Genomic DNA, 12,616 nt, shown 5'->3' with positions numbered 1-12,616 from the left:
TGTAGGTGTTTGAAGAGAGGGGCACGCACACCTTTTATTTTGACTGAAGGTTCTGGGTGAGAGAAGAAAGGAGAGGAGTAGGAGAGAGTGTCTGAAGAATGAAACATCTGTTACCTAACCCATCTCCCTACCTCAGAGGTCAGACTATCTATCCAGCGCCCTTGTATTTCCCCCTATTTCTACTTTGTCTTCTGCTAAAATTTTTTGAAAGCTCCATGTCCTCCTATATGATTTGGTTCATTCACAAGGACAATTTCTTAGGGCTTACTTTGTGCCATGCCCCACACTAAGCACAGGGACACAGCAGTGAACAGCACATAGCCCACTCTTCTGGGGCTAACAGCCTGGAACAGGAGCAGAGTGTTCATCAAAGATCAGCCCTCAAGAATATGTTGGGGCCAGCTGAGGGCAGACCATGAGAAGGAGACATGTGTCTATGGGAGCATATAACCAGGGAGCCAGCTGCATAGGAAAGGGAAGAGGCTTGGACAAGCAGAGGTCAGGGCACCATTCCTTGAGGACTTGTCTCGAGTTGAGTGGGGATTAGGGACATAATAAGATGAAAGCACAGAGTCTGAGCATGTGTCACCCAGTCTGCAAGAATTACAGAAGCCCTGCCCTGGCTGGTGTGGCTCAGTGGACTGAGTGCCAGCCTGTGAACCAAAGGTCACCAGTTCAATTCCCAGTCAGGGCATATGCCTGGGTTGTAGGCCAGGTCCCCAGTAGGGGATGCTTGAGAGGCAACCACACATTGCCATTTCTCTCCCTCCTCTTTTCTCTCCCTTCCCCTCTCTAAAAAAATAAATAAATAAAATCTTAAAAAAAAAAATAATTACAGGAGTCCAGACAGGATGGGCAGGCTGAAGAGCTGATCCCTACCTCCTGTGGTTAAAGTTCCTACCAAAACCATCTCGAAGCCTTAGGGAAAACCAGGGCTTAAAGAGTTTCTGTAGGTCAGAAGAGAAGGTGAAGATGCCAGGAGAAGTAAGGTGGGAAGGGTCCATAGACAGTGAGCCTCGGAATCCTCCAACCCTGGCCACATCCACATCTACTCACAGGCCAGCTTCAGAGCAGACCCAACACTGGGGTTGAGCCACCAACACTAAGAGTTCTCAGAGGAAGGCTGGTCCCAAGAGATGCCCTGAGGGCTACGCAGGGCTCTGACATGTCTCCAACTCCTCCCAGGGCCAGAGACTAAGAGGAGGTGGGAGGGAGAGGACAAGTCCTGGACAGAGTCCAGTTCCAGAACCCAGAGTCTCAGGCTGCCCTGCCCCCATCACCACCTCATGTTTATTTCAGCACAGTAACTGCCCCTTCAATTCCCCCAAGAAGTCTCCAACAGTATATTTGCTCAAGAACTGAGGAAAACACTCCAATCCTAGAATAGCAGAGTATTTAGGCAAATGCAAACATATGCTGGATTCTTTTCTTAGTTACATTCTTGGCAAAGGGATTATTTCACCAAGAGACAAAGTAAGACTTTCAAGGGTTCACTCACTCCATCCCAGCCCCAGCTATGGGGATGCCAACCCTCAACAGCCCCCATCCCCTTTAAAGGCACATAATGGGTGGCCGTGGCTATAAAACGGTAGCAGGGCAGATCCTTGTGAGGAAACCACTCGGTATCCTTACTGTGGGGCCCCATGAATACACACATGATAAAACAGCACACAAGTGAATATACATACTCAACTGCATATAAACTGGGAAATACGAAAAAGGTCTATGCATAGTGTCAATGTCAAATACTGCTTATGATACTGTATGACAGTTATGCATAACACTTCACTGGGGAAGCTCAGTGAAGGCCACATGGGATCTCTCTATATTATCTCTCATAATTGTATGTGAATCTCTATCTCAAAATAAAATTTTTTTTAAAAAACGCATAATGTGGAAACTACCTTATCTTAGAACTAGGACTGGTCTGTTTTTACAGAGCAGCCATAAGAAAACCTAAAGCTATTTCTCCAAAGCCTATTTTTCCAGTTTTCTAACAAGCAAATTATGATTTTCTTCATATGGCAAGTATTCAAAGAATCCATGTCCAGCCCTTCCCAGTGTCCCAAGACCCACACAACCCCAGCCTGGCTCTATGACACTAAGGGTGTTCCTCCCCCTGAAACTGGTTTGAGACCCTAAAACTCAGGACAGATTAGGGTGGAGAGAGGAAGGAGCTGGGAAGGATGGGAAACCAACCAGTGTAAGAGGCAATCTTTGCAGACTTCTGAGAGGACCCATGCTCACTGTTCTCCCACACCGCCTGCCTGCAGTCTTCAGATCCCTGCCAGCAGTTTATTAATATTTTATTGAAAACTCTAAGATGATTCAAATTTCAGCTGTCATGATAAGGTGGTGTTGCTAGGCAACTTCAGTGCCCGTCTATGGATCTGTTTTCACAGTTCTTCCCCCACTCACAGAGCTCCAGACTGGGCCCTACCACCCGAGACCCACTCAGCTCAGACCACCGCCACTTTCCACACCTTCCACACCTGCTCCAAAGCACTCAGCTGCCATGCGTGATGGCCCAGCACACAGGTCTCCTAGCACCCAGCTGTGCCTCCATCGGAGCCCCAGAGTGGCCCCAGCCCCCCTCAACTCACCATACTCACTGTCGTAGAACATGACAAACTTCTGCCAGCGCAGTTCTGTCACCAGCCTGAGCATGACGTCGTTGAGGCGCACGGGTGGTCTCGAGGCCAGCGTGTAGGCCTCACCATCAGGACTGGGGTTCAGGTGGCAGGCAGTGCGTGGTGACCCCCCTGGGTTGCGCTGGACAAAGAGGTGTGGGATGTGCATCGCATCAGTGAGGGACTGCAGAGCATTGGCAGATGCACAGCCAGTGGATGTGACCAAAGCCAAAATCCCCTGGGTCATGAGGTCACAAGCTAGAAAGAGAGGAGACAGGAAAGGGTCAGCATGGGGGTGATGCTGCACTGGCTAGGATCCACACAGCCTATGCCCAGCAGCTTATGCCTGGGCCCCAAGAAATGCTGCCCCCCTCCAAAAACCAAGACCCCACCCCAGGCGAGGCCAGGCCAGGCCAGTGGCTCCCACACACCCAGTCCCTCTAATGCCCTCAGTGATCCTGCAGCTTGACACCCTTGTGCCCATTCAACAGATAAGAAAACGAAGGTCAGGAGAGGCAGAATTATTTGCCCTAAGTTGTTCATGGGACGGGTAGCAGAATAGGGATCCAGCCCACATCTGTTTGAGACACCCATCACCAATACTAAATTAACCATCTTCTTTCCTACTTGGGCTGTAAGCTCCGTAAGAGTCAAGAACTCATCTTTTTGGTCTGCATATCCCCAAGGCTAAGCCCAGACCAGGAAAACAGTGTGTGCTCTGCTCTTCAATTGGCTGAACTGAACTGATTGGGCTAAAGGGAGTCAATTACATCAGAAAATCAGGGAGACACTTACCCCAGAGGGCCAGGTTGTCAATAAAAAGGGGGACAGAATCCTCTGCCTTCTGGCCAAGTCCACTTTATTCATATCATCAAAATACTAGGTCAAACCCAGGATGAAGCAGTTAGTTTCAGAAGCCCAGGATTATTCAAAAGCCACTTGACAATAACACAGGAAGATGCTCCCAATTGAGGACAGTTACAACAGCTCAAAGGACCAACACAAGGCAGCACCAGCAGCCCTTTCCAGGACAGCTGCACTTGCCTTTTGAAGTCACTCAGTGACCACAAGGGGAGCCCCTACACACCTATACCTTTTGGGCACATCAGACCAATGAACAGAAAGATACATCTCACCATACTGGACCCCCTTGCACTAGTTTTGAAGCAACATTTATTAATAATGCTTTATGTGATGGCAAAAATGTGGGAAAGCAGCTACAGTTTCAAAACACAGACTATGAATGTCAGCAGGCCATCTGCTGCAGACAGCCGACTTTTGAACAACTTTGACAATGCGGTTCTTTTGATTCAGAGCCCATGGTTTCATGTAATGCCTCAGTGAGGCTGGGTGCAGGAACCCAAGAGCAGGGCACCCCCAAAGAACAAGGTGGTGGGAGGCTGGGATGTGCAGGAAGGGGAAGATCACCTCCATGCTATCAAGTAGCTGCTCCCCATGCAAGAATACTCACATTGCACAGTCAGGACAATAATTCAAATGCCCATAGCTCTGCCTGCTGACCCCTCACCCTCCACACATGAGGCAGGGGTTGGGATAGTTAAACAAGAGACTCAGAAGTCTTTCTTGAGAATCAAGCAGCCTCATCCAAGGTTTTACACTGCAGAGTTCTCTGCTAAACAGAAATCCAATCATGGTGGCTCCCAAAAAGCCTTGGGGATAGAGTCAAACCTCTTAAGTAGTCCTGCAGGACCCCCAAAGATGTGTGGCTTCACACTATTCACATACCTCTGCCCACTACGCCCAACCAATGTCCCAACTTTTGGCCCATGGAATCTGCCCTGTTTTCTGTTGCCTGTAGAACCTCACATTAACTTTAGTTTCGAGACTCAAAGTCTACATCCCCAAACTGGCTAGGGACCCCTTGTCCAGTGCTCCCTCTGCACCCCCACATTTCCCTGCTCTTTCTCTCCTACATGAATGCAAGTTTCAGGGGACAAGGGTCATGCCCATTCTGCTCACCATCCTTCCCCAGACACACACCATGTTCAGCCCATACAGTCAATAAAGGCTGGCACAAAATACCATAAGCCTGGATGGTTTCATGCCTTCTGGCCAATAATTCCACTTTGAGCACTTATCCAAACTATGGAAATGGCTCTAGATACAAAAACACTATAAAGGACACTTGTGCATACTCTTGAAATATTGCTAACAATCTAGAAGATACAAATAAGTGAGTGATATGAAAGTGCTCCATTTGCTGAAAACATATGCAGACTTTAAAACTATTCACGAAGACACTACAATAACATAGGAAAGTGCTTGTCATAAAAGTTATGTGAAAATAATACATGGGTATATATTTTATAATATCAAGTAAATAAAAGAGCATGCATAAAAAAAAACAGAAGGAAATCCTGCAAAATATTAAAAGTGACCACATTTTAAAAGAGACCTAGAAATGGTTCTCCTTCTTTTCTGTATTTTGTTAAAATTTCATGTTGTGAACAGATAATTTCTTTAGCAAAAAAATATAATCCTGCAACAATGGATAAGTATGAAGCTATGTAAGAGGAGGGACCCTTCTGTGAGAATTTTCTCAGTGCCAAATATTCTCTCAAGTACTTTATATGCATGAATTCACAATATGCTCATGACATCTGTATAGAGTAGGAGTCACTGCACCCATTTTCCAAATATCAAGTTATAAGGCCACACAACTGATAAGGGACAGTGCTGGACTGAGATGCCATCTGATCTAAAAACACCTCTGAGACATGGCTAAGTGACAAAACCAGGACACGGAACTGTGAGCTCACTAGGATGACAACTAGGTGAAAAGCATGCTCACGAAAAAGGCAAGAGAAAGCACTCAAAGCTAAGGTACTATGATAAAAGGATTGCCCTTCCCTTTCTTGCACAAACTCTCTTCAATGACAATACATTGCACTTACAACTTTTAAAAAGGTAAACTTACAAAATAAACTGTGTATCACTGGGGCATAAAGTTATCCAGGAACTCCAGCCCTAGTCCCAGCCCAGGACACCAGTGAAAATGCCCTCATTGTGGCCCTCATTGGGTCCCAGGTCTCTGTTGCCAGGTCTCATCTGACTTATGATGGCAAACCCTGGCCCCACTCCAATACATTGGGTTCTTTCTGAGACTCAGTTTCCCCATGTAGGCATGCTTCCTACTCCTCACAGACTGTTCCTTACCTCCTATTTCATACACACACTTAGCACACCCCTATTTGAAAACCCCTGCACTAAGCACTGGTGAGGGGAGGACAAAGAGAAGAATGACTAGGGGTCCCATCTTTGATTTACCAAGGAGGCAGACCACACAATTCAGCCTGTGAGAAAAAAGAGAGGAACCCAGAGGAGGATGAACACATGTGGGGATGGTATCTTGGACCTCAAAGGAAGAGCAAGATCCAGACAACAGAAGATGGGGAGAGCAGTGTGATAAGGAGGCAGTACGACCAAACAGGGCCAGGCAACAGGGACATGCTCAGGGAACACACAAGCATCTGACTGGTCACCCTGCCCCATCCCTGCTAGCAGCCAGAGACGCCAGCTCTCTGGCTGGGCCTGGGTTCACAGGGACAGCAAAACTAGCTCTGGAATCTCATGGTTCCAGTCTGGGTTGCTCCACTCAGCAGCCATGTGACTGTGGCATGTCTCCTTTCTCAGCCTCTGGTTTCTATTAAATGAGGATAAGAATCTCTACCCAGCAGAGCTATGAGAACAGTGACTTAATGTGGACCACAAGTGTCAACCCCATGCTTGGCACAGGAAAGATGCTAAATAGATGTCAGTTTCCTGCCCCTCTCCCTCAGCACCCCCACCTCCCCACCAATGTCCCCACCCAAGTCATGCACAGAATCCTAATAAACAGTAGTTACAATAGAGGGTGACCTCACTCCTGCAGCTGACAGCCCTCCCCTCAGAGGTGGGCACCACCGACTCATGCTCCTATGGCCACCTGCAGCTGCATGCAAGCTCCTCAAGCCTCCAGGCTCAGCAAACAGGGTGGGTAATTAGGGATGGAAGCCTCTCCCAGAGACTAATGGAGAGGCCTGATGCAAGTCAATTTCCAATCCACTGTGAATGGCCTGCTAATTGGGGCACTCTTGAAATGATGGTTATTTAGACGGTTATGTTAGGCTCTTAACATAAAAATAATAAGATCAAAATACATCAGATCAAAGTGAGATCAGCTATTAGCTTAATCAAGGTTACATGCTCATTCCCAGGATAGGACATTACAGAACTCATACCATGGTTGTGAAGAGAGATGCTAAACACCAGTGTGGGGTCCAATAGCCTGAGTCTGAAGCTGGGCTCTGATATGGACACTCCATGGGACCTTGGGCAAGGGGCCGGGCCTCTGTGTCTTTTTTTTCCAGTAAAGGCAATGGCACCCACTTCACAGGGCTGTTGTACACATCCAGTGAAAGGTCTTTGCATGTGAAGAGCCATTTACACAGCCTAGTACATAGCAGGAATATAGGAGTCACCACTGTTATTTGCCTCTCCATCCCAAAGGTGTTTCTGTGGCTCACTAGAAGATAACCACTTTTGTTGTAATTCCTTGACTCCAATATCACATGGTCATAAAGCTGATCTCTCTTGATTACAACAATGCAGGCAGATGAATTGATAAAGGCTCCCTGAGAATGGCTCATCAACTGGGAAAGTAAGCAGAGATGAATGTAATGGGCAGCTTCAAACCCTATTACCCAAGCTTGGTGGCCTAGGAGACCAGAGGGTCACTCAAGAGCTTCCCAGGAACTGGGAAGAAAGGCCACTCAGAAGTTGGGGTTGAGGCCAAAGGAAAGGATTCCTGGGACTCAGCTGACGTTAGCAGACAGCTCCACAATCACATCCCACTAGTCTCTGTGAGATGTCAGCACCCTGCTGATCCAGGCTCTCCACACACAGGACTCAGGGCGAGACAAGTCAGGCACAGCACTGGCCACATCAGGTGGGATCTCCATAACTTGCACCCCTGATGAGTTTACTGATCCCCTGGTGAAGCACAGAGAGGGTTGGCGACTTGGCCGGGGCCACAGAGCCAGAGCAAACGGCACAAGGAGCCTCAGAACCAGAACACCAGGTACTTCCATAGCCAGTCCCAGGAAGACATGATAGCCAGCACTGGACAGAGCCCAGGATCCTGGAACATCTACCCCACCCGCCCTTGGATGGAAACTCCTGGGGCAACTCCACACTTAGCACTGGCCCCAGAGAAGAAGCCCACAAGCAGATACAAAGCCTCTCTTCTCTGAGGACAAATCTTTAGCTCAAGCGACTGGATGCCTACAGTGGGTGCTGGAGATAAGACAAGTGCCCCCAAACATGGAGGTCACTATGGCACCACTGCTAATTCATGTCCTACCTTCTTGTTCCCCATGGGGATTCCCAGAAAATTCCAGGGCCAGGGCCAGGGCCAGGGCCAGAGCCAAGGGAAAATATACCATAAAAGGCTTATACTGGAAGAGATGCACAATTTCTGGTGCCACTACCTGGGAGTGATGCTGGCCACAAGCAACCCAGCCCTTCCCTCCACCATGTGCCCTGAATGCGTCATTCCCTAGGGCACACCCATACCTGCTTCTCCTGTGGTCCCTGAATAGGCAACATCCGCCCACACAGGCCCTGCTACTCTAAGGCCACAAGCCCAACATCCTGTGCTATTAAATAGCCTTTGGAAAATCAGAATGACAGGACTTTTCCAGATGCACAAGGCACGAGAGGACACTCTACCTGGACACTCAAGCAGCCTATAGTAGAGGCGTCCTCAACCCAAAGAAGCTTGGTGAGGCTTCACTGGTCTCAGAGGTAGTAGAAGGGAGAGTCAGGGTCTGGGCAGCCCCAGGCTCAGCCCAGCCCTCCAGAAGGAAAGGCCTCTTTCTGAGGGGGTCCAGTAAGCCAGCTCAGGCATGCCAGCACCTCTGCCTGCCCCAGCAGGGGGCTCTCACTGCCACCTCGTTACTTCAAATAATCATAACAACCACAGCACTCACCCTCTCCTGACATCCTCATTACCTGTGCCCTTCCCCTCCTCCTTTTAGTTGGCACCAGCTTTATTAATATTTGAATTCTAATGGCTAATGCTTTTAAATTAAGGTAGCATTTATAAATACTTTATAGTCAATGAATAATTGACCAAATTTAGTATTGTCATAACTCAGAGTAAATTATTGATCTATAGAGAATAATGTTTTTTCATGTTTTATTAAGCCATTTAAAAGATAAACAAAACCATAAAATGGGGGAAGTCAGTGGCAGAGTTATACAAAAGCCACTCACTATGAAGAGCTGCCCCTGAGGGGAGGGTCACAGGGCCCCCCTGCCCTCTCTCTAGAGCATAGGACAGTCCTGACAAGCATACTGTCCTGTAGACCTTTGCTTAAGCCACCCTCCCACCAGCTACTTTCTGCCTTTATTCCCTGTCCCTTGCTCAGTTTACTTTTTGTCCATTTGTCCTTCCAGTCACTCTTTTGCAGACGTCCTCACTCCCTTCTTGCTCCTATATAGCCTAGCTGGTGAAATCCCAACCCAGGATCAGCCTGTGGTGGGGCAACCTGCCCAACCACTTTTCCATGTCTGTGAGCAATCAGAGGAGGGTCAGAGAGCTACACAGCTGGCGACACAGTGACCCTTGCCAAGTTGCACCGCTAAACTCAACAGGGCTCTCCACCCTGCCCTTCATCTTGCATCCCTCAACCACCTTACTTGCTGTTCTCCACAGTCCTCCTGGGCTTCTCCCCCAAGTTCAACTAGTGACCTTGCTCATTCTTCATAGATAAAAATAGAAGCCATCATCACTAGGAGTTCATCCCACTTCTTACCACCAGATTCTTCAACCTATCTGGCAAAAGTTGAGGAAGAGAGAGCCTTCTCTTGTCTTAGGCAAGCCCAGGCTCATGAGCTCTGAGTGGTCCCACCTCTTCCTTCTCCTAAACTCAGGCCCAGACCCCTCACTTATGTCCTCTTTCAATGAAATCATCAACCTTCCTTATATATCAGACCCATCCCATTAAAAGTTAAACCCCAGCCCTGTTGTTGATTCTATAGTTATTGCTCCAGCCCACAACCCTCCCCAGGCTCCTGACCCCCAGTTTGGGGGTCTCCCCTATTAAGTCCACTAGCAGCTCAAACTTAGCATGTCAACACTGAGCTTCCTGGGTGTGATCTTGTCCCTCTTAATCTGCCAATCTTGGTAAAATAGAGCCCCAACCACCCACTTGCTCTTGACCCTTCTCTCTCCCTGACTCTCTGCACCCAAGCCATCACCAAGTCCTGGATGTTTTATCTCCAAAATATATCTCAGATCTGTCAACTTCCCTCTGTCTTCACTGCCAACACCTTCATCTAAACCGTTATCACCTCCCCACTGGACCTCCCCCCAGGACACATGCCACCCATTCTACACAATATCGTGGAACAGCCTTCATGAAATACCAACCAGACTGTGTGGTCCCTGCTTAAAATCTGCATTAGCTTCCCATTATGCTTAAAATAAATTCCACACCCTCAACAGAGCCTGCAAGGTCCTGCCTAATCACACCTGCATCCTGTGTTGTGGAAGGCTGGCCATTGTGCAGTAACTCAGATACCCAAAGCTCTTGCCACTTTTGGGTCTCTTCATACCCCCTACCTGCCTGCAAGGCTCCTCCTGTATCTGTCTGGCTAACTCTCCTCATTCTGTACTTTTGTGGGTAACCATCACTCTCTCAAGAGAACTTTCTGTGATCCCAATCTTCCCTCACTGCATTTTGTCTGCATAGCACTCACCCATGTTTGCCATTGTGAACTATGTTGTCACTGCTGCCAGTTGTTTCATTCCCTAAACCACGAGCCCATGAGCAGAAGCACCTGTATACTGCTTATCCTCCCAACCCCTGGCCCAGCACTCAACTTGGCATTGCATAGCAACAAACTATGTAATTAATAATCCTAACAACTCTGCTAAGATAAGCACTGTTGGTGTCCATATTTCAGGGTACAGACACAGAGTTTTCAAACTTGCCAAAGTCCCCAGATGCTCATCGTCCCAAAAGTGAAGTCACCTTCCACAATTTGAACAAGGGGAGTTTCTGAAAGCCAACCCTCCATTCTGAAAAAGGATTTCACCAAGAGTTTAGATAATGCCAAGGAGACAATGAGCCTAATGCCTGGCCTGAGCAGCAGTGCCCAGGCAGGTGTCTCTCCTGGAACACCTCCAGGCTGGGAGTTCCCACACTCCACTGGTCTCACAGTCAGCCCAGCCCAGGGATGCCAATAGGCCATAGAGTCCCACTGGATGACAAACAGTAGCTAGAGGAAGAAGGACAGCTGTTGCAGGCAGGATGCACAGAGCCAAGCAGGATGGCAGGGAAGAGCTGGAGACACCACACTGATCTCTGGGACCTCATCCTTATACCAATTAATGAATCAAAACTGATTCCTTGCTCCCACAGACTAGAAACTCAGGGAACACTTTTTGGGTGGGATCCTGTTGGCTCATGTATAGTTTTGCAGCTCCTCATTCATGACTCTTACTGCTCTGACAATGGCACACCAGGCTTCCAGGCCAGGAGTCACACAGAAATGTACACTATGGAAGTGAAATCAGAACAGAGTCCTAGGAGACATGAAGAACCTCGAAAGCAAGCAAGCACCCAGGGGCCTCTTGTAGCATGCTCAGTGCCCTGAGCCAGATATCTCTCCCTGGGCTCCCCTCATGCTGCCTATGAATGCCACCCCCCCACCCACATCTGCCCAAATCGCCTATCAGTTCCCTGGTCTCCAAGCTCCCTGCTCTTCTTCCACCAACCCACTCTACAGGCCAAAGTTCAGCACCATATATACCCCCAAAATACCCACCATGCTCCCCACTTCTTGGGAGTCAATTTGTGAAGTTCCCCCACCACCCCTCAACTCCACATACCAGCAACGCACTGGTCTATTTCCCAACCTTCACATCTTCCATGCTCTCTGTTCATGTCTCTATACCCAGCCTGTGCCCTCTCTCCCTGATAGGACTGACTGGCCAAAAGGGACCAAGCCCCACATCTGTGGCTGGGCTCCCAGTCTCCATCCTGGACTGAAAGCTGACCCATGGATGCCTGCCTGCTAAGCACTTAGCACCACTGTCCTCCCACACTGGGGATTAGTATAGCAGGAACAAGAATCACCTCTCAGCCATGGCCTTATCCTGTAAACACTGGAGGGCATAGAAACAGCCAAACTCCAGCTGAGCCCAGCTCCAAGACCTTCCACTAATTCTGCAGCTTGGCCTGCCTGCTACCAGGCTTCCAGAAGGCAACCTCTAGGCTTCAAGGTGCAAAGCAGAGGTCCAGGAGATTCTAATGCATCAAGCTCAAATCTCTGCACCTGCATTCCCCTGCTGTCCCTTTATCATCACCCAGACCCAATTCAAGTGCTTCTGCCTCTCCAGAGGCCTTTTCACCCAGTCAGAACAACACAGGTCATGCCCCTACTGCCCCCCTGATTTGTACATGATTGCAGCTCAGTGTCATTGTCTGTTTGTGGGTCTCTTTCACCCCCTGGACTGAGGTCCCTCCCTAAGGGTTTCTCTACCTAGCACCCAGACTGAGATTGGACAGCCAGGTGCACCAGGAAAGCAGGCAACAATAGGACAATGTGAGGTAAGCATAATGCTGGCCCTGGCCCATCCCCCATCACTGGAGCAGCCTGAGATGGCTGCTCTCACCAGGCAAACCTTAGACAATCAGTCATCATTACCTCCCTGTGGGTCCATCTCTAGGGTGAGCATCCATAGGGACACTCACACACACCTCAGTCCCCTTCCAACAGCCTGGGAACATTGAATATGAGTAGATCTACCTCTCTGTGCTTCCCCCAGCTGGTCACCTGATGAGGACCTGAACTGAAGAACTGACCTGAAGCCTTCACACTGGGCAGGGATAGCCCACTCTCATGGGGAGAAAGCCACCACAGAACCCCTAGCTTCTAGGCTCTACTAACCCAGGGGAACCCCCATTCCATCCTGC

The 12,616-nt window shown here is 48.8% G+C and overlaps 1 protein-coding gene across 1 annotated transcript in view; it reads right to left on the bottom strand.

Moving 5' to 3' along the window:
- Positions 1–12,616, bottom strand: part of GRID1 (glutamate ionotropic receptor delta type subunit 1) — a 727,533-nt gene that overhangs the window by 563,562 nt on the left and 151,355 nt on the right. The window contains exon 3 of the mRNA XM_045842113.1: positions 2,604–2,888. Within this exon, the coding sequence (XP_045698069.1) occupies positions 2,604–2,888 (285 nt within the window). The remainder of the gene's footprint in view (positions 1–2,603; positions 2,889–12,616) is intronic.

This window comes from Phyllostomus hastatus, unplaced genomic scaffold (genome assembly GCF_019186645.2).
Source record: "Phyllostomus hastatus isolate PE091 unplaced genomic scaffold, TTU_PhHast_1.1 phas_contig_38, whole genome shotgun sequence".
In the NCBI taxonomy this organism is placed as follows: Eukaryota; Metazoa; Chordata; class Mammalia; order Chiroptera; family Phyllostomidae; genus Phyllostomus; species Phyllostomus hastatus.
The sequence above is the reverse complement of the archived record's forward strand: the minus strand, read 5'-3'. Positions and strand labels throughout refer to the sequence as shown.